This window comes from Corvus kubaryi, unplaced genomic scaffold (assembly GCF_017639235.1).
Source record: "Corvus kubaryi isolate FWS band 111438036 unplaced genomic scaffold, C.kubaryi_AGA036_p1.0 70, whole genome shotgun sequence".
NCBI lineage: Eukaryota > Metazoa > Chordata > Aves > Passeriformes > Corvidae > Corvus > Corvus kubaryi.
The window spans coordinates 2940070-2959636 of NW_024582058.1; the positions used below are offsets into that span (position 1 = coordinate 2940070).

The following is a 19567-nucleotide window of genomic DNA, read 5'->3' on the forward strand; positions in this document are numbered from 1 at the left end:
AACCTCCAGACACTCACCAATGAATCTGTAAATGCACATGTTGCTGCCACAATCAGGCTGAAGACGTAGGGGGGCTTGGTACTCTCATTACAGATTAGAACAATGGATCATTTCCATTCCCACAGCTCTCACAACCTGGCTGTAAAAAAATAAATTGCAGCATAGGGAACCGGCGAGTTACACTCTGTATTTAAAAGAGGAGGAGATGGCAAATAGCTGTGTGTAATGTTTAGTGCTTTATGAAACCCTCCCCTATTTTTCTCCAAACAGTTATGAATAAAGTAGTAGCCTGCCTTAACACAGCCCAAACCCAGCCCCTCTACGATAAGGATTTAAAGGTGCCTAAACCTAGTTTGTAAGCAGCTTCGTTTCTGATTAGGATTAAAAAGTATCGTAATCAGAAATCCTGCATTCTTCAGGAAGATTAAAAGAAAGGAAAATATATAGTGAAAAATTCTTCACTAACCAGTCAATCAACCAACATTAGTGTCAGGATGACTACAAAATTGCTTTCTACATGTCTGCGATAATTCAAATATCGTTTGTGCTTGCGAAGGAACATGAAGTGTTGGTTACGTTGGGACAATACTCTCCCAGCTCCATTTGTGCTATTAAATCATTTATTCCCAGCACTGTGCTCAGCTGACAGTCCCATACATCAGCTCATCCTGAAGAGAAGATCTATATAAAGTCTTTGCGTGGCTCTTCCCCAGCACAGGACACTTGTGTCTTGTCTGCGCCCAAGGAATCGGTACAATACAGCACCACCTTCTTTGGTTTTGTCAAACCTCAAGGAAGGCTGGTAATTTCCATTTCCCCCCTCAACAGCCAGACCTACTTTCCTTTAAAAACTCTGATCTTTGCATCCCTTTCCACCCCCTCATACACCGTAGTTTCTATAATCATCACCTTATATAAGAGACCCAGAACCGGGAGCGGTTATTTATCCATGTTTGCGTGCCCTCGCTTTCTCCCCGGAGAGCACCAAAATAACCTAACGGGTCCCCATTTGGTACACGTGGGCTGGCATACCCTTGTAATCAGTGGTGCCCGCTGTCACCCTAAGGGAAATGATGCTGGGGACAGAGGGAAAGGGCTCATGCTGAAGGTATCATGTAGGGTCCTTGCTCTGGTGTTATTTTTCCAAATATTCAACTCCACTTGTGTGCTACACGGCAGGTGATGGGGTACCCAGCTCTGCCAGTGCCCTGGGTTTGCACAAAGGGAGGTGTGCAGGGAAGCAGGAGGGAGCATCCACAGTCCCAGAGCCACTGCAGCACACAAACCTGCACCCACCCAAAGAGTCAGGCTTCTGACTTGGCCCTTGTGCATCTTTTATTGTTGGCCTGTTTATTTTCAGGTGGCCCTGTTGCAGCATTTTCACTCAGCTTGTTTCTAACTGACCTGGCAGGTTTTTACTGCTCTCCTGTCCTGCTTGCTGGCAGAACAGCAAAGTCTGGGGGATTTATGTGCCCCGGCACCCACGCAGGAGCCGTGAGAGAAGCCTCCTCCCGAGGAGAGGAAGTTTTTGCTGACAGATGCCTCTGTTTGAAATGTCCATGTGTATTTAGGCCCTGATCCATCGGAGCATGGGAGCACTTGGCCTTAGGCACATCCATATTGCTGTCACCAGGCTATGTAAAGTAAGGTGGGTATTTAAGTCTTTCCTGGGCTTAAAGCTTCAGTTTATTGTCCTGGCAGCTCTTGTAGCCTGCAGTGCTCTAGGTTGATGATTTACAGAGCAGTTAAAGAAGCAAGTTTGCAGCATACACATATTTCTGCAGTGAAAAAGCACAGGATAACTTGTTTAATCCATTCTGGGGAAGGGCTTTTACAAGTAAACGTGCATTTACCCTTTTTATTAGGCATTTCAGCCACAAAATTTATGGCCTCAGCAGAGTTTTGCCCTGTGCAGAGCACCTGTAGGCAGGAGTTGCTGCAGGAGAAGTCAGTGGTGCATGGCCTATAAATGCCTGCTAGACACCATACAGGGTGCTGGGTTAGCAGCAGCTTCATGGGGATAGACACATCCCAAATTTAGTCACTGTGTCAACCTACTCCTTGTCTTGCCAATTTGGTTGCTGCCAAGCTCTCCACTGACTTTGTTGCTTTGAGGGAAGCAGATGAGAACTAGTGTTATTCCAGAAGGCTGGGGGAATTTCTAATGGGCCCAGACAAGTCTGACAACAAAAATCTAGTTCTGAAAAAATACTTTTCTTCTTTAAACAAAGAAAAGTTTGGTTTCAGTGTGAAAAAATCTCAACTTACTATCAGCACACAGATTTTTTTAGTGCAAACCAGTACCCCATCTTGAGCTTTGTGTTACTGGTACCCTCCATCAGCTTTGTTCTTTGGCCAAACCATTTCTTCAGTGAGCTGCTCTAGTCTGACTGTCCCTGCCACTTGCCAGACCACCTTCCTTCTGTTTCTCCCTCATTTCTGCAGAAATGAACTCTAGACTGTACAACCCAAATTAAAAGACTTAATTTTTGTAACTTGTCAGCCAGACAAAATTAGTTTTGCTGATAAGGAAAATCCGCTTGTTTGCTGGAAGAGAGACGGGAAGTAGCTGTGCCAGCTCAGGGGCTTGTTCTCAGCCAGGACTGGAAATAGCAGCACTCAGCCTCAGAGTTCATCAGTGAGCCACTTCTTCAGTAAAACCACCCAAACAATTTCCTGATGCTTCCCTAATCACGCCTCTCTGAAATTCTTCTCCCCCTCCCACCCGTTGATTTGAAAAAGGAAGTCCCTTTTCTTCAGAAACTACATTGCTTTACTGACAGGGTTGAAAATGGACATTATGGTTCTTGATTGTCTTATTCACTCATCTTCCACAGTGATGGGATACAGCAATGATCACTAAATACAAGTTTTTACATTGGGAATGTAATGCTACCTGGTGTCATCATCACCTCATCTGCGTTATAATAATGCTCGGTTTTCACCTGACCTTTAGAAATCAGCAGATTCAATTACTTGTAGCATTTGCTGAAGATCCTCCAGGGATCTCACCATAAATTATACTGTATTCTACAAATAGATATGACAACACTAATCAGCAAATTAAATGGCAGTGATCATTCCTGCAGAGATACTTAAACATCTGATTGAGCTGGTGCGTTGGATCTGTGCAGCCTTCAGCTTCAGACTGCAGAGCCACTGCTCTCATGCATAGGAAATGCTGACCTTGCAAGCAGGCACCTGTAGGTTACTGAAGCTGTCTGATAAAAGAAGGGAGAAAAAGGCTGATGCCTCCAAGCAAATGGACATTGATGGATGGCAACCCCAGTCCCTTCATTAGTGTTTTGCTCTGATATTGCCACCCATTTGGCTTTACACGATTATTCCCAGACTGACCAGGGCTGGACACTTCCTAACACTCTTTTCCCTGGGCATGGCAGAGCTGTCACTACCCCAGCACCAAGATGCTGCCTCTCTCCAGGCAGTCCTTGCCAGGTAGTCCTAAGGCAATTCCTCCTTGAGATATATCCAATAGCCTACTCAACAGCCATTTTGCAGTGGATAGGGGCTAGATCTTGTCCCATCTCCACCCTCATTGCCCTGTCAAGCTGCAGTGGAATAATACTTGCCCAAACCCCACATCATCAGCTGGCTGCTCCTGGGGCTGTGCTCCATGTGTTGCCTGCACAGTGTGGTAAGATCAAAAATGCTGGGCAGGAAGGGCAGGATGCAGGACTGTGAGGCTGGAAGGTGCAAAATACCTTCTACAGGTCATGGGGCAAAGGAGACCATCCTAGGGGCCAGGCTTACAGTGCAAAAGGCATGGAGAGGCCTGAGGCCATGGCTCTGCTGGGAAGGTCAGCCAAATGAGCACTGAGGCATGTCCTGCACCCACAGCCAGTGTCACCTTCATTTGGCTGCGTCCTCCAGCCATTCACTGAAAGCAGGTGCTGCAGGAGAAGGGCAGCATGGAGCCGAGAGGTGCGACTGCATCCTCCACCACAAGCTGTTATTTTGACAGCTCTATTACAGTCATATAGAAACAACTCCTGGGAAGTGTAAAGCACTATAAAAAATAGGCAGGGAAATCATCTGTCCTGCAATATGCCAGCTTTCACTGCATTAGAGGATGGGATGCCAGTGAAGATCTGCAATGGGATCTTTCCCCGGCTCTTTCTTCGGCCACAGCTGGTTATTGTTCACCCCCAAACCACTATCTGTCCTCTCAAGTCTGTGTGGGTGATGCATCTGATGTTTACTTCATAGCAGCCCTCTCGCCCAGAAGATTAATTCATTTTTCATACAAGCATGCAGATCTCAGCCCCAGCTGAGGCAAAGGGATGAACAGCCCTTTCTCAAGCTGCCTTTCTTAGGGAAAAGCCAAAGACACTTATCCCAGGAATCACTAGCTGTGCTCAGAGCTAAGGTGCAACTCTGCATCCACATGTAGTAGTACAGACTGTCGGAGATACCACAGTGATTTCCTACCCCGGGTGCCATTGACACAAAATCCAAGCTGCTGCTTGCTGTGCGTGTCCATGCCCGGATTTCAGTGAGGGATTTTGGGAATGCAGGTGCATTTCTTGGTTTAATGAACTGTCAGATCCTGTACAGACCAAGGCTCATCCCATATGAAAACACAGCAGCCCTCGGAAGAGATGGACCTCTGGAGTCACCTCTGCAATAGCAAATAGAGTCGTGCACTCAGCCCAGCACAAGCTGCAGTAGGGCGGCCCTGCTGGGACCCCAGCCACGTGTTCCCACTGCTCTGCTCCTTCAGGAGCCTGCAGCATCACCTTGAGGGCTTGGGCACCAGAAGAGGTCTTTGCTCTGCATACCTGTGGGTGCTAGGAATGCACCTTCCTAATCCTACAACACACCAGGAGCAGATACACCCAGCCACTCCATCACCAAAAATTCAGTATAAAGTTTCTTCTTTTTTTTCTTCAAACCACACACAGTACTTTGTAGCAACACCATCTGATAACCCAGCACAAACAATCCTGCTCATTTGTGTTGCCTCGTTGGCGTTCTCCATAGAGACACACGCACAAGTTTTCTCTTTATGTGCCACTCCTCCCACCTTGGGGAAGGAAATTAGAAGTGCTGATGGAGGAGCTCCAGTCACGTTTCCTTCCAACTTCTGGTGGCATTAGCTCAACAGTGACAGTTTGCAAGGCAAAACAAATGGCTTGTGAAGTGTGTGTGTGTTATGGAGCCCTACCCAGAAGAAATTCCTGTCAAGTATTCCAGAAATTCACTGAGACTCTGGTATGTTTTTGTGTGACAAGAGGTATGCTGCAAAGTTTAGCTTTCACTCTCGTTACTGCAAATTATTCTCCCAGCTGAAGTGCCTTTTCTCTTAGGCAGTACACTGCAAATTGGTGCTGTGCTCTCAATCAGCATCACCCTTCTGTCAAGGGAATGCCTTCAAGGGCTTCACTGCACCTGGCACTTCTTGTTGAGGAGCCCTTGCAGCAAAAGGGAAAGTTTTCAGCCTGAGGAGCAACACCCAAGTACTGCTGGCAGGAGACATCCTCACCGGCAGCCTCGAGGAGCTGTGACTACCACACAGACTGACATACCCGCTCTTTTTCTTCCTTTTACAAACCAGTGATACCATTAAACACTTGCACAGGAGATCGGATGTAGGAAGTAACATTGCATCTTACTGTAACAACTCTGGATGCCAGCAGAATGTGATTTGAGTTTGAAACAAAACACAGTTTCATTCATTTTTACCCTCATTTATTTAAAAACCACACATTAATGTGGCTGTGTGGTTGCATCCAGGTTGCATATCCAGGAGCTTTCATGATGCCACGGAGGATAAATGACCACTGCAAAACAGCCCAACCTCTCCTTGGGATGGTGACCACACCCTGGCTTTGGAGCTGCCTTTCTGTACCCATCTGGAGCTGATGAGGGTCAATCCTTCCACCCTGTCCCACCTGACTCATTCTCCCCTGCACCAGGTGGCCTCAGGAGCTGCCTGCAGATGTGTGTTGGCTCAATGCCCATTTTTGACTTCCAAGCCCACACTTTGCAGCTGGAGTAGTGGTACTGATACAAGCAGTTGTACTTCAGTGCTTAAACAGCACATTCACAAGGACATTATCACGGGAACAGCCCTTGTCCCTTCCTTGCCTTTTTTGTCCTCTATTTCTAAGGCAGCACTTAGTCCTCTAGGGCCACAGGCTTAGCTGGAGCTTTGTGGGAGGCTCATAGTATATATTAATATTACTGTATTAATATAGTAACAACTACAAATAATGCCTTTTGCTTTCTCCCTTCCCCCTCTCCTGTGTCCTCTGCCATGGGTATCATGGCATTGTTCTGAATCTCTACACAGCACCTCTTGTGTCTGGGAATGGCTACAGGAAAAATCAAGACAAGACAGGTATTTCAGCCATGGAACACCAAGGAGAGTTTCATTTGTCATGAGCTGGAGTAATTAAAAGTAATTTTTGCGTGTTTTGGATGCTGACTTCGGTCAGAGCATGAGCTGTGCAAAATGCTTATTTTTATAGTTTTGACGTAAATCATGGAATGTTTTCTTTCTTAATTTGGAACACTTGCCCCAAATGTTCCAAGTCTCTGTAGATAAGTCCAGGCTCTTTTCTTCCTCACGACATCCATCTATCCATTAAAGTCCCAGGGTTGACTGCTCAAGTCGTTTAGCTGGACTGAACACAGGACCAAAGCATCTTCTAAAAGTGGTAACTTCCAACAGTCTTGATAAACCACTGATTCCAAGAAAGATGCACAGTTTTGCTGTCTAAAATCTGCCTTCTTCTTTGCAGAAGTGCCATGGGTCATTTGCTTAATAAAACAAACCCAGCCTCCTCCCCCAAGCCCAGCACATACACAAAAATAATTTCCGTGGTTATATTTTTCTCTGGGGATGTTTAAACTGTCAGCTTTGCTGAGCTACATTCTCCCCTCTCGTTCTTTCTCATGGGGGATGTCCTGTCACGGGGGACTCGGTGCAAAGTCACATTTTGAAATTTTCCAGAGGATTTAATATTAATGCATGTATAAAAGACTTGCAAAATCTTTCCCTTTTGAAATGATCATATTCTATCAATAGTTGCTAGAGCCGGTGTTGTTCAGCTTGGACAAACAGTTCAAAATATAGTCCATGCAAACACTTCTGATCCCAGGGTTACATGGATGTATCATTTTTCGGATCAGTCACTGTCTCAGGGTACGGGCACGGGATCACTGGCTCAACTCACACTGAGATCCATTTGAAATTAACCCATGTTATTGGAATCACTTCATGTTGAACGAGGAGCTCTCTGTTTCCAGTTGTATCTTCTCTCATCCATGGAAAGTCCTACTTGGCCAACAACAATAAACTCTTGGAAATGATCGTGCACACATCTCGAAACCTCTACAAGTGAACGTGGGAAAAGCAGACGTTTTGTTCTAACCTAGGACACTGGCTAAGAGTCAATTCCTGTAATGGATAGCAAAGCACAAATGTGAACCAACAGGGCCTGTCCCATATGGATACACACTCAGGAGTTTCTCACATTTGCAGTCTCAGCTGTCATCCGCTGCAGCCACCCACAGCCGGAAGTAACGGTGCGAGATCACCGCCAACACCCTCACACTGAGACTTGGGCTCAGTGTTTAATATCCATGATAACCCATCAGTTAAAATCTGCTGAAATTCAACTCTCAAAACACTTGAAATGATTAATAATTAAAAGCTGCCTAGATAGGAATGTAACATGCCAAAATGTTGGCTAGCACAGGCAACTTGGCACAACAATTTGCATTACAGCCTTTTCATCAGTTACAATAAATGAGTGTGGGTAGAATCACTACTCCACTATTAAATTAATATGGTTTTTTTTTTTTTTTTTTTGGCTCACATATGGCAGAAATATCCTTGTGGCACTAAGAAAGGTCTTGGCAGACCTGTGCCTAAAGTGTGTGTTGATGCCTGTGCTTCTTGCCTTACAAGTCTCCTGTAGGGTAAGCAGGGATTTAGCCCGAATCCAGCCACCGTGATCACGAGTACCTGGCTGTCAGTGTGCCTGGATAGGCTCCATCTGCAATCAAAGCCACAGTGGGGCTCCCATAGAAAGCTGCCTGGGAAATGGATGTGTTCTATTGTAAGACGAGTCCCGCTCCCTCTCTAACTGGTGGCAAATTGCAATTTTGCCAGGAAAAGCAGGATCAGGCGCTGTTGGCTGGTGCCTGTATTTCTGCTGGTAAGGAATGTTAGCCAGAAAACCCAGAATGGTTGTATAGAAACATCCTCCAACTAGTTTTCCCTCCATTTTATATAAATACTGCATACTTTAAATCAGTTACCTGTCTTCTACATCTCCCTGTGTTAGTGGTTTTGCAGCCTTCACTGATTTAGGGTTGCTAACTCTGATTTTACTGCAGGTGCTATGATGTTTATTGATTTTTTTTTGGAAGTATCATCTCCTTGGGTCATGTGAAAAGTTTCCATTTCACAGCTCAGGAAGGGCCTCACATCAGGAAGGTGCATGCATGCAACTGGTAACTGCTGTAAGCATCAGTAATATTAGTGAGGATAATTCTTATAATTACAAATGAAAATGAGTTTTTTATTTAAATGACACTTTATGAATGTCCCAGTTTAGGTTTTGGGTGGGTGGTAGTACAGAGGAACAAACCAACTAACCAACTCCTGCCCTAGTCGACACCAGTGCTTCATCACCCCGCAGCATACATGCTACACTGATTTACACCATGCTGACAGACTTAGCATCCTTGCAAACCTGGTCCCAATTCTGAGGACTGGTATAAGAAACTAATTTGAGTGGCTGATACTGAATTCTGATCCTCCAACACTTGCATTTCTCCAGGCGTCCGTACCATCTGCATCCATGATGCTGCTGGGTTGCTGAAAGATGACGTGGTTTGGACCAGATCCTCCTCTTGGCTCGGGGCAAGCACAGCATTATTTTCATTCCACTATCTGATGGAGGCAGATCTGGTGGCAATTTAAGAATCATACATTATCATAGGCTATGAAAAGAATAATTTATGCCCTTGAGCACTTCTCAGATCTTTCAGCAAAATCAGACATCTAAAGGAAAATCTAGTTCTTCGGAGAGCCAGGGATGAGTAATGCACCCAAGAGAAGTTGGGGTTCTGACATGAAGGGATTAGCATGATCCACCAGCATGGCTTCATCATCTGAGACAGACTCAGGCACATCATGTTTCCTTGTTTCATAACAGCCATCTGGATGTGCAAATGGGAAGATGGGGGCTTGTTCCGTGGCTCTGGTTTGTCTTCTCATGGGCCACATGTCACCTTGGCCTTTGCAGAGGGCTGAGCGCTGCCTTTTGTACTGGGAGCTTGCACCTCTCCTGTTTCTCTCTGAGACACAGTGCCATGGACTGCAACAGGCCTCTGTGCCAGGAGCTCTGAAAGAGGGGAATATTCCAGGAACACCTTACCCAGTGTGATCACAATCATCCAAAATGATTTTGTGCTGGGGTGGAACTGCTGCTCTGTTGGGCATTTGTCAAGCAGTCCCATGTATAAAAAATTCCCAGTGCTCCCCCAGGATCTTGTTGCTTTCATGCAAGGAGTGACTAAGATAGCTTTGCCTCTGTTGGCATTCACCTTCTGCTAGGATAACCTCTCCCCCCCAAAAAGCAACCCCAAAACTGCCTATTAATTGCTACAGCAGTGACAATTCCTACAGGAATGGAGGGATCTATCTGCAGTTCCCTGAGCGTGTGACACTGGACAGTCACCATCAAATAGTTGACCTAAGGCAAATCCAAGATGATCTCATTTTTAAGAAATAAAATAAATACCCTCTGTCCCTCCCTGCCTTACAGGAACAATACCACCCTGAATTTGTGTGAATGCAGTGTTTCCGGTTCGTCTCCCTCACTGAACATTTGATCGTTCATTTAAAAGAAAGAAAAAAAACCAAACAGAGCAGAGGGTTCCCTCGTGGAATGTAAGACCTCCAAAGGACTTTTAGCAGCATCTGGAGATATTATTAAGTTTTCAGACTAGGTATGCATAGCACAATAATTAGTTCCCCTGAAGAGACCCCAGTAATTGATGGAATTTTATGACGTCTATTATGAAAGTATGAAATGGCTCTTCATAAAAAACAATATTGGATTTTTCATTCTTTATTCCACACAGGCTAAAAGTCAATATTAATGCCTGGCTAGTGAATTCTGACACTTAAAGAAGTTTGTAGCACAAAGAGGTCACAAAACTGTGTACTAATTGCTGTGGCGCTAACGAGGGGATCGAGAGCACCTTGATATGTGCATTGGATTAGACAGACTGCTCAAGAACTACCCTTTGTATTTCTTTGAGAAATATTGAAGAACTTGCCTTCTGGAACAAAAAGCTCTAAGTGTTATTTTGTAGAGCTGGTTCTTTACTGCTGGCAGTGCTCCAGAGTGCTGAAAAACCAAGTGAACAGGGAAGAAATAGCATGTGCACTGTGCATCGGCATTGCAAACAGAGGAGATCAAACACCAGACAGCTCTCATGCATTTTGGGATGAGCTGAGAAGAGCCACTCAGGCAGAGGGTGTGAGTGGATTCTCTGCCTGTGGGCACAGCAGGACCGGGAACCACTGGATCTGTCTGGTCCTGCCTGACGCTTGTCCTCTGCTGGGGACAGCCAGGCTGCCCCTCGTCCCCTCCAGCCTGGTGTCTGCCGAGGCTGCTGCAGAGCGGCAGCTAGTGCCAGTGGGTGGGAAAGGCTGGGAAAATGAAAGTGCAACACGAGGGGAAGGCAGGAACCTGCTGGAGGAATCAGTTTGTATAGAAACAAACTCCTCATTTCACATGCAGGTCGTGTGCTGGTTTTCATACAACTGTTTTTAAGGCAGTGCTGTGTTCTGACAAACAGGGCTTTGCTGCAATGATCTCAGTGCTTGCAAGTGATTGGAATATGAATAAAAGAGATCTTTAACTGTATTAACTCTATGAAGCAAGAAAATGGTAATTGTGCCAAATTCACCTTAACCCATAGTGAAGCAGGGCCAATTAAAGCCCAAGATTTTTACCACCATCAGGAAATGCCTGTCCCTGTGCCTTGGACCCTGTCTGGCACCACTGGCAGCCCCTGTCCACAGCCAGTCCCAGTATGGGTGTACAGGTGAGGAGCTGCAGCTTTCCTCAAGTAGCTGAGAACAGCAGCATTTCCATGGAGAGACAGATAATTTCCTTCTCAATTGTTACCTTGACACAAGAAAGTTATCACAGCTCCCCAGTCTGTCACTGGTCTGAGGGAACAGGAATTTGTAAAGCCAGATAGGGGTTTTAAATTATGGCAACAGAAAACATAAAACATTATGGCAACAAAAACATGCTTTTTATGGAAAGTGAGAGCGAATGCCCAAAGCTGGATTTCCTCAGGGAAAGCAGAGCAATTATTTTGTTGCTACCAAGGTGATACCAGGGTGTTTTCTTCCTATTTCTAGTCCCCTAATATAATAAAAGGAGCTAGTAGCAGCAAGATGTAGGAGACACCCACTGGTGAACACTCTAATGCACCGAGCTAAATCGGGTCCTGTGCAAGAGGCCACGCAGGGTTTCTCAGCAGTGCAGAGCAGAGGCCTGGGGTGCCACAGCACAGTGGCATTTCATGGCATCACTCCACGTGTGGTACCAGCCAGGTTACACGGGACAGCGTGTGCCACTCTGCACCACCCCCAGCCCTGCCCAGGGGTGCCCAGCCTCGCTGCCAGCCCTGCACTTCCACAGGTGCAGGAAAACCCTTCCTGGGGTGCAGGAAAGGACTTCTCTCCCTCCCTTCCTCTCCAGCTGGGCCTGGCAGCTGCCTGCAGGTTTCTCAGCACGGCATGGAAGGCAGCAGTGGCATGAAGGGGCTCTGTGGTCTCTTCCAGCCCATAAATCAGGGCAGCAAACAGCCCTGCTGACGGCCGGGCTGCGGTCTCGGCCTTAACGATCAGAAGGAGCACTCTGCAGCAGCAAAGTGAAAGCAGAGTGTAATATTTATTTACTGAAAGGAATACAGGCTGTTTCCTACTTCTACAAGTCCCTTCTCATCAGGAGAGGCTTTTCACCTAGCTAGAGGAACTGAGCTCTCTCCTGAGATCATTGCATTCTTGGATGGGAGCCGTGGCACACCACAGCCACTGCCTGTTCCTCGCTGGAGCTCTGTCTCCAGCTGTTGCCCCGAGGCTGACAGGCTGCACTCCATGAGTCAGGGATACATCTTACCACAGGCTTTACAGCTTGGGTTTGCTTCCAGCCAGGGAGTTCATCTGCTCTGCTCAGCTGGTGGCGAGCTGCAAGAGCACTTGGGTTGAGTTTATTTATTGCTGAGGGCTCCTGGGATGCCACAGTTTTACTGATTTACACCCTTGGAGAGAGGTGACTCGTTTTCTGGGAGACATCCCATATGGCTGAATCACCATGCTCAGGGTTACTTTACTGACCCTGGCAATTAAGAGGACATTAGAAAGCCTTTCCAAAGGGAATCACAGCCTTGGGTGATCACATGGGAAAGTGCCCTCCTGGGGGGGGAGAAAACCCTCGAAGAAAAGAATGTTATACTAAGAGCAACAGATCTCAAGGCCAGGAGAGGCTGTGAGATCATCTGGTCTGGTCTGTCCATCACAGTCCACTCTGTGGCATCCACACTGACCACTAGGTGCGAGTACCTGGTGTGGCAGCATCCTGTGCAGCACCATCCCCTCTTCCTGTCAGTGCTTACAGTCCATCATCTCTGCTGTGCATATGCAGAAAGGGAGAAAATAAAGAAGATTTTGGTGTGTCTCTAACTCTCTTGCCTCCAATGTCCATCTGGCAGCTGGTGTTATGCCTTTCCGTCTGCCTCTGGTGGTTTTCCTCTGAAACCCAGCTTTCAGCTATTGCTCTGTAGCCCAGGGACTGTACAGGGCCAGTTTTCCTCTGCATTTTCCTGAAAATGTGGTACAAAGCCTGGACGAGGTGTTTCCCAGCTGAAGGCAACTCACCTGCCCTGCTCACAGCCTCTGCCATCCATGGGTCAGATCAGTGCAGCAACACTTGCCAGCTAAATTTCATCTTTCCCAAGAACAGAGCAAAGTTTGATTCACATCTCTCCCCTCCCTGCTTTTTTTTTTCTTTTTAAACTATTTGATCCCCCTTACCCAGCCTGTAATCACTTATTTGAACAGGCCAATTATCCCACAGCAGCTCATGACACTAATTACAGTACAGTTCTCAGCAGGTGAAGTCGCCAAGCTCTCCCACTCATTAGCCAGGCTTCCTCCATTAATACAGCAGCAGGCTTTACATTTCTTCTCTTCACATTCATATTCATCTGGTTGGCTTCAATTTGTTCTGAATTAGAGCTTGGCTTCCCCAGTGCTACTTAAAGCCTTTCTACCTGGAGGGCAATCCAGCCATAAGGATTAGCACCTCTTGCCACAGTCTGCCCACTGTGTTTTGGAACCCATCATTCCAAAACCCCCAACCTTACAGAATCATATCAATTATATAGTAGTTAATAGATTACCTCCCGTATTTTCTTCTTTACTGTCTGCAGGCTGAACACTTGGATCTTTCATTTCTTCAGTGTTTTTTCCCTCAGATCCTCCTTTTGATCATGCTACCCCCATGGTACTGATCCTGAGGAACCTCTAAACTGTCCCAATGAGAAAAAGTACAATGGAGCTACAGTTGGGAAAACAGCACAAGCCCCAAGCCTTTCCAGCTGTCTGGCAGATACTTTCTCTTTAGAGGGCCCTTTTTAAACCCAGATTGCCTTATTGCAGTTGGCTTCCTTAACTTCACTAGTGACCATCACCTGCTGCCTTTTGCACATGGCTTTGATTTCCTGCATTGGCCCTTTTGCTAAGCAGCTCTTGAAAAAAGAGCCCTTGAAGGGTAAGGGAAGGGCCAGCACTCTGAGGAGGGACCAAGTCTGGTGACGGCCAGGAGATCCTGCTGTGTGGGTTTAGGCTGGGTGATTTGACGTGCAGCTCCTGCACACAGGGCTCTCCAAAATCCAAGGGTATGATGTAGTCCTTGGGGTTTTAAACACCCGCTCACGTCTTTCAAAGGCACGGCTGCTTACCTCAAAATTACTTCCTTGGATTCAAGTGCATGCTCAGGTTTTAGGGGGCCTGGCTGTCCAGCCCTTCAGCCTGCTCACCCACTCCAAACTCTTTCTGCCCCTCTCAGCAATGTTCCCCAGTGCTCATTCCAACATCTCAGTTGGACCTGGTACTCTCCTGGAAGCTGCCCCACAGTGAAGGAAACAGTGTAAGGTCAGGAAGCTGCCGAGTTACTCCTGGCAGAACCTGGCACTAGCACTAGTTCTCAAAGCATAAATTCTGAGGGCAAAATCAAGTCTTCAGCCACTTTCCCCACCTGGCAGTAGCAGGCTTCTGCTGCTGTGGTGGGACTGGTTCTCTTCTGGCCATCACCAGGAGCATTCGCAGAACCCACCTGAAGCTCAACAGCCCACTGGGCTTCTCAAAGCAGCTCAGGTCCCACTACTTGGCCTCTGCAACATCAACCTCCCTGTGCTCGGCCTCCAAACAGCTTTTCCACACATCCCAACCTGTTCCTCTCTCCCAGCCAAGTCAGCCTTCTGTGGCCCAAGTACAAGCACCAAGGTCGCCTGCTCAGCCAGCTGTGAGAATCCTACCTCACTGAGCCCTGCAGGAGCCAAGGGTTGTTTCCCAATCCCTCCCGTGGCGCCTTGGCTTTTCCCTCTGTGCTCACCATCACCATCTCCGCAAACCCACTCTTGATGTCACACCCCATTGCTCCTCTTTGGGGAAGGAAATGTATCAATTTTTTTTTATTCCCCCCACTTCTCCATTTCCATCCCAGTCTTACTGCAGTCTCTCAGACTCATGGCGCTGCTTTCAGCCCTGTTCCTCCCTTCCTTGCCTGCCCTCATCCCATGTGTCAGACCCCGTTTCCCTTCTAGTGGATGATTTGACTCCAGCTGCTTCGGAGACTATTTATTTTAACAGGTATATCCCTCAGTACAGTGGATTAATATACCTGCTTATCTCTTCTCCCAGAGATAATTTTGTACATTGTAAATTCAATAGGGGAAGGGAAGTCAAAAGCCAAAGGAATAGGTTTATTTTTCAGTGCTCTCTGTGGAAGGCCCTGCAAAGGTACATTTCACAGCACATATATAATTGAACAGATGATGAGTGAAACAGCTGGGGCAGTGGAACAGAAGTCAAGGTGCTGTAATTTGTCGAGGCAGTTTACTGGTATGGCTGGAAATCACTTCCCAGCTCTTCTGCAAAAGCCTTCCTGTAAACCAACACATTTTCTTACCAGTTCGTTGGCTCCTGCACGCTGCTTTTTGTTTCCCATTGTTTCAGAGCACCAGCAAATTCACATTGTGCCTCTGGGAGGGGCAGGGGCTGGAAGCACAGGCATGTGCCATTTCTTGTTCTTGGTGTGAACACAAAAGCCTGCAGGGAAATTTCCCTGCCTTCTCCCGGCACTGCCCCTCCCGTCAGCGAAGGGGTCAGGGTAAGGTCTCCCGAGTCAACTGAGGTTTTCGAGTCAATGAACAGAGAAAACTGGTCTTGTGTTAAGAAATTTTTATTTGTCCTTTGGATCTGTAATGTAAGCACATAAAATTACAAGTGGAAGAAACATCATGCCACAAAATTGCATAGAATTTTTACAAAAATGTGAATTATGCCTCTGAAACAATCATAGATTGAGGAACCGAAAAAATATGTACATGTTAACTGGAATATTTCATCCTACTCTGAAAGCAAATCATCAAGGACTAATCAATCACAGACACTATTAATACAATGTACAAGAGCAACACTGATTTCAAAGAAAGGCAAGCAATGATGTCCCTTTAGTTATCTGTCAGTGAATGTTTAGCTAATACATGAGCATTAATTAACATAATTATGAACATGTTAAATCTAAAATGTCTGGCCTTCATTAGAATTTTTAAAATTCTGCTTATACTGCCAAAACCAAGCTATTTTCAGTAGTGTAAAGATATCTGAAGTGCACAACCTAGTTTAATATAGACAGCTCTATTCTATACAGCAGAAAGTCCACAATACAGCATTTCCACACATTCAACACGGAACAAGGCAAATACATAAAAGGCACAAGACTTGCACATCATAAAGACCCTTTTTTCATTATCTTACTCTAGTTCAAGTAATATCAATATTAAATGATAACGGTTTCACTGAAATAGTTTGAACGATGCAAGATGTACAGGGTTACACACTACCTTACACCTGCAGAAAGTGGCACTGTACAGATATAAAAAAATGTGAGGACAGGAAATGGTCAAATACAAACGTACTGTAAAATGACTACAGCTGATAGTATATTTAACCCAACCAGTATATTTATTTCTTATTAAATATAAATAAAAGGTTAATTAGTATTTATTTGCCCAAGTTTCTTTGAAGACTGTGGCGAAGTCCTGGCTCCCCTGAAGTCCACAGGAACGTCGCACTGAGATTCAGAGGAGCCACGATTTTACCAAAAAGACTGCACTGTACAACGGTTTCTGTAATGCAGTAGTTTCAGTTTTAGCATGAACACTGCTATCAGTTTATTCCCGTAATAATTTAGACAATACGTCATTTTAACTTTATAAAATGCAGCATTAAATCTCGACTCTACATTTTCAATGAGTGATTAAGATTGATTTCAAAGTGCAAAACTAGGATTAGCAGAGGAGTCACCTTTCCTAGCGTTAAGATGAAAGTCAGATTTTTGAATTTCATGTGCACTGATTTCATCATCATAAACTAGAACAGTTTAATTCAAAATATGATCTCCAAACAGTGTGCAATTTTTCTTTCTGCTCTAAGTTTAAAAAGGAAACATCAAAATACTGCTTGTTTTCCAAGATTTGAACTTATATATATATACACCATTATTTAACTGAAAACTTAACCTTGGTTTGTATTTTATTGCTTAAATTTAAATAAAATAAGTTACTTTAAGTACTAAAATCCTGAGGGAATGGAAGTAAGGTAACTGTTAACGATGTGTTAAGATGCCTCCCTCTTAACTGATTGCTTTCTCCGATTGCTGTTTAATGCTAAGTAAGGCCCCGATCTTGCAAATGTGAATGTGAATGTTACTCCCAGCCCAGCTCCTGAGCCCAGCGGTGCAGGAAAACACAACTTTGCAGGATCAAGTGTCTTGAGGCCAATCTGGGGCTCCTGAGCTGGTTTCTCCTTTGCCCTAAGGCACCTCCACCAACGGCCGAGGGAAGGATCGTGCACTGGCCCCAGTAGGAATCCGAATCTGAGATGTTTCATAACTCCTATTTCTGTTGGGATGGGAATCCAGAGAACAGCATGTCTTTACCTTTTCAAATATCCTGACTTTCACAACGTCTCTCTGTCGTCTGATAGAAATTTCTCAGAATGTGCTGTTACTTCTCTCATGCATACCATACAGTACACTAACTTTGATTGTTCTTACTTTAACAAGTCAGTTAAACAGATTCATACACATTTTTAAATAACAGTGGTCAGGTTTTTATACTTTGCTTTTAAATTTTAGACCTTAGTAAAACTGAACATCAGTCTTAACAATAATGGAAGATTCTGTTAGATTTCAAATACTGTAGTCCTAAACATTTTATAATCCTATCAAATTCAGTAAGATTAAAATATGATACTTAAAATCAATACTTTCGAGTCTGCAAAATATATATCAAATTTATATTCTAAAACTACTTTGATTTACAACACTAACACCACAAAAAGAATTCTATGATTCCATGATTATTCTATAGCAGTAAAACCCAGATGTTAGCTCTCGGAAAGATTCTCTCTACTCACGGATCCCTGAAACATTCCATTTGGCCAAGAGACCACATCAACTTCAAATAGAAGCATGCTGTGTGTGTATATGGACAGATGTGTGTGCACATATAGCTATATATATATATACAAACATATATGCACTCACACGGCGTAACAGACACAGACGTACACAGACACCGACAACCTCCGCGCGGATTCTTCGCTCCGTTTTCCTCTCGTCCCCACAGTTCCAAGAAGTTTCAGCAGCAAATATATGTCTCTCCATGTGATAAACATAATTTCAAGACAGCAAGCCACCAGTGCTTGCGGAGCTAAAAAGGATCCAATGTTTCAGTGCAAATGTAAAAGGATGGTACAGCTGTCAAGGTGCAGTTATAAAGAAGGAAACAAAATATGAGTAAGTACTGTGGTAATATTCGCCAGGATCTCTATAAGTTTGGAGCACTTTGCACTGGCACTCCAAAAAGGAATCTGCACACATTTGTCTCTGTACAATACACTGGTCTTCATTAAACATTCTTAACAGTGAACATGGCCAGAAAATTACCCATTGTAAATTGGCAAAAAAAAAAACCAAACCAAACCAAACCAAAAAAAAACCCAAAACAAAACAAAACAAAACAAAAAAAAAAAAAAAAAAACAAAAAAAGAAAAATAAAGAGAAGAGGGAGGGTAAGGTATTAATTTTCCCATTACAACTGCACTAAGCTTTAGAATAATAATCAGATGAAGAATGAGAATGAAGACCTTTGCAGAATACTTTTTATAAAATGCTCCTTTGGGGAAATGTGCACTTGAATGCAGATTCCTCCTGCCTCCCAAAGCGCTCCGGTGGCAGCTGACCCCGGGAGAGCAGAGATGGGCAGTTGGGAATGGTGCGCCCTGGCGCACTGATTGTTTCTTGGGCAGTTAAAAAGTAGTATCAAACACTTTTTCTTGATTATCTTCTTCCAATTCCTCTTCACTTTGTGGAGGTTTATGATTTGATTTTCCACTGTCAGATGCCAGGGAAGAGGGGGCAGAACTGTGGTCTCCATCTTCACTGATTTTCCCTTTCATGGCTTCCTGTACGAACTCCAGAATTTCCAAAGGCAGTCTTTTGAATTTGTCTTGATATTCCTGATCAAGTTCCACCTGCAACTACAACAAAAGAGACAAAGCTGTCTTCAGGTGTATCTAATGTGACCAGCGCTACAGGATGGGGAAAGTACCACACCAGGCAGGAGGGGAATCACAAGGCATTTCTGCACAATTCAAGAATGTATTCCCTTCTTTCCCATATTGGCACCACGCATCCAAAGTGCCTATTAATTTCCATGCAGTCATTGCAAAGCTGAAGGAACGTGCAGTCATAAGGCTGGTTTTGGGTACCATCCTTGGGTACCCAAATCCTTCGGATACATGTGGATTTTACCGTACTGGTGTCCATACTCCCACTGGCTTTGACAAGACCCCATTCAGGTGTAGTATGGATCACGGATAAGCCTTTGAAAGAGCAAGGCCTTCACTGAGCTTCAGGTAGTTAATCACACATCAAACACACCACAAACATTGCTCTGAGAACAATAAAACAACTTTTGCCAGATTTCTTGGGTTGAAGAAACCATTAGGAAAAAGTCAGTTGTCAAAGGGAGTCAGAGAGGGAGGGAAAACAAGTTAAATTGCATTTCTTAGGGCTAGATCATGGAAAGTTACATTATCGGATTAATGCAGAACGTGTCTTGGACATTACTGGGGAAAAAGTGTCGTATCATCAACAGGATGCAAAAGGCATGCAGAAAGAAATCTGGCTATCAGTCTTCAGGAAGCAGTGGG

The 19567-nt window shown here is 44.9% G+C and overlaps 1 protein-coding gene and 1 long non-coding RNA gene across 4 annotated transcripts in view; one reads left to right on the forward strand and one right to left on the reverse strand.

The window, feature by feature from the left end:
- LOC121674706 overlaps positions 1 to 19567 on the forward strand; it is a 103964-nt gene that overhangs the window by 23322 nt on the left and 61075 nt on the right. The window lies entirely within an intron of this gene.
- Positions 15512 to 19567, reverse strand: part of PLCB1 (phospholipase C beta 1) — a 341667-nt gene continuing 337611 nt past the window's right edge. The window contains exon 32 of one of the 2 annotated variants that reach the window (XM_042049230.1): positions 15512 to 18892. In XM_042049230.1, coding sequence (XP_041905164.1) covers positions 18662 to 18892 — 231 coding nt within the window. In that variant the 3' untranslated portion in view covers positions 15512 to 18661. The remainder of the gene's footprint in view (positions 18893 to 19567) is intronic. The other variant, XM_042049231.1, reaches the window with a different exon arrangement.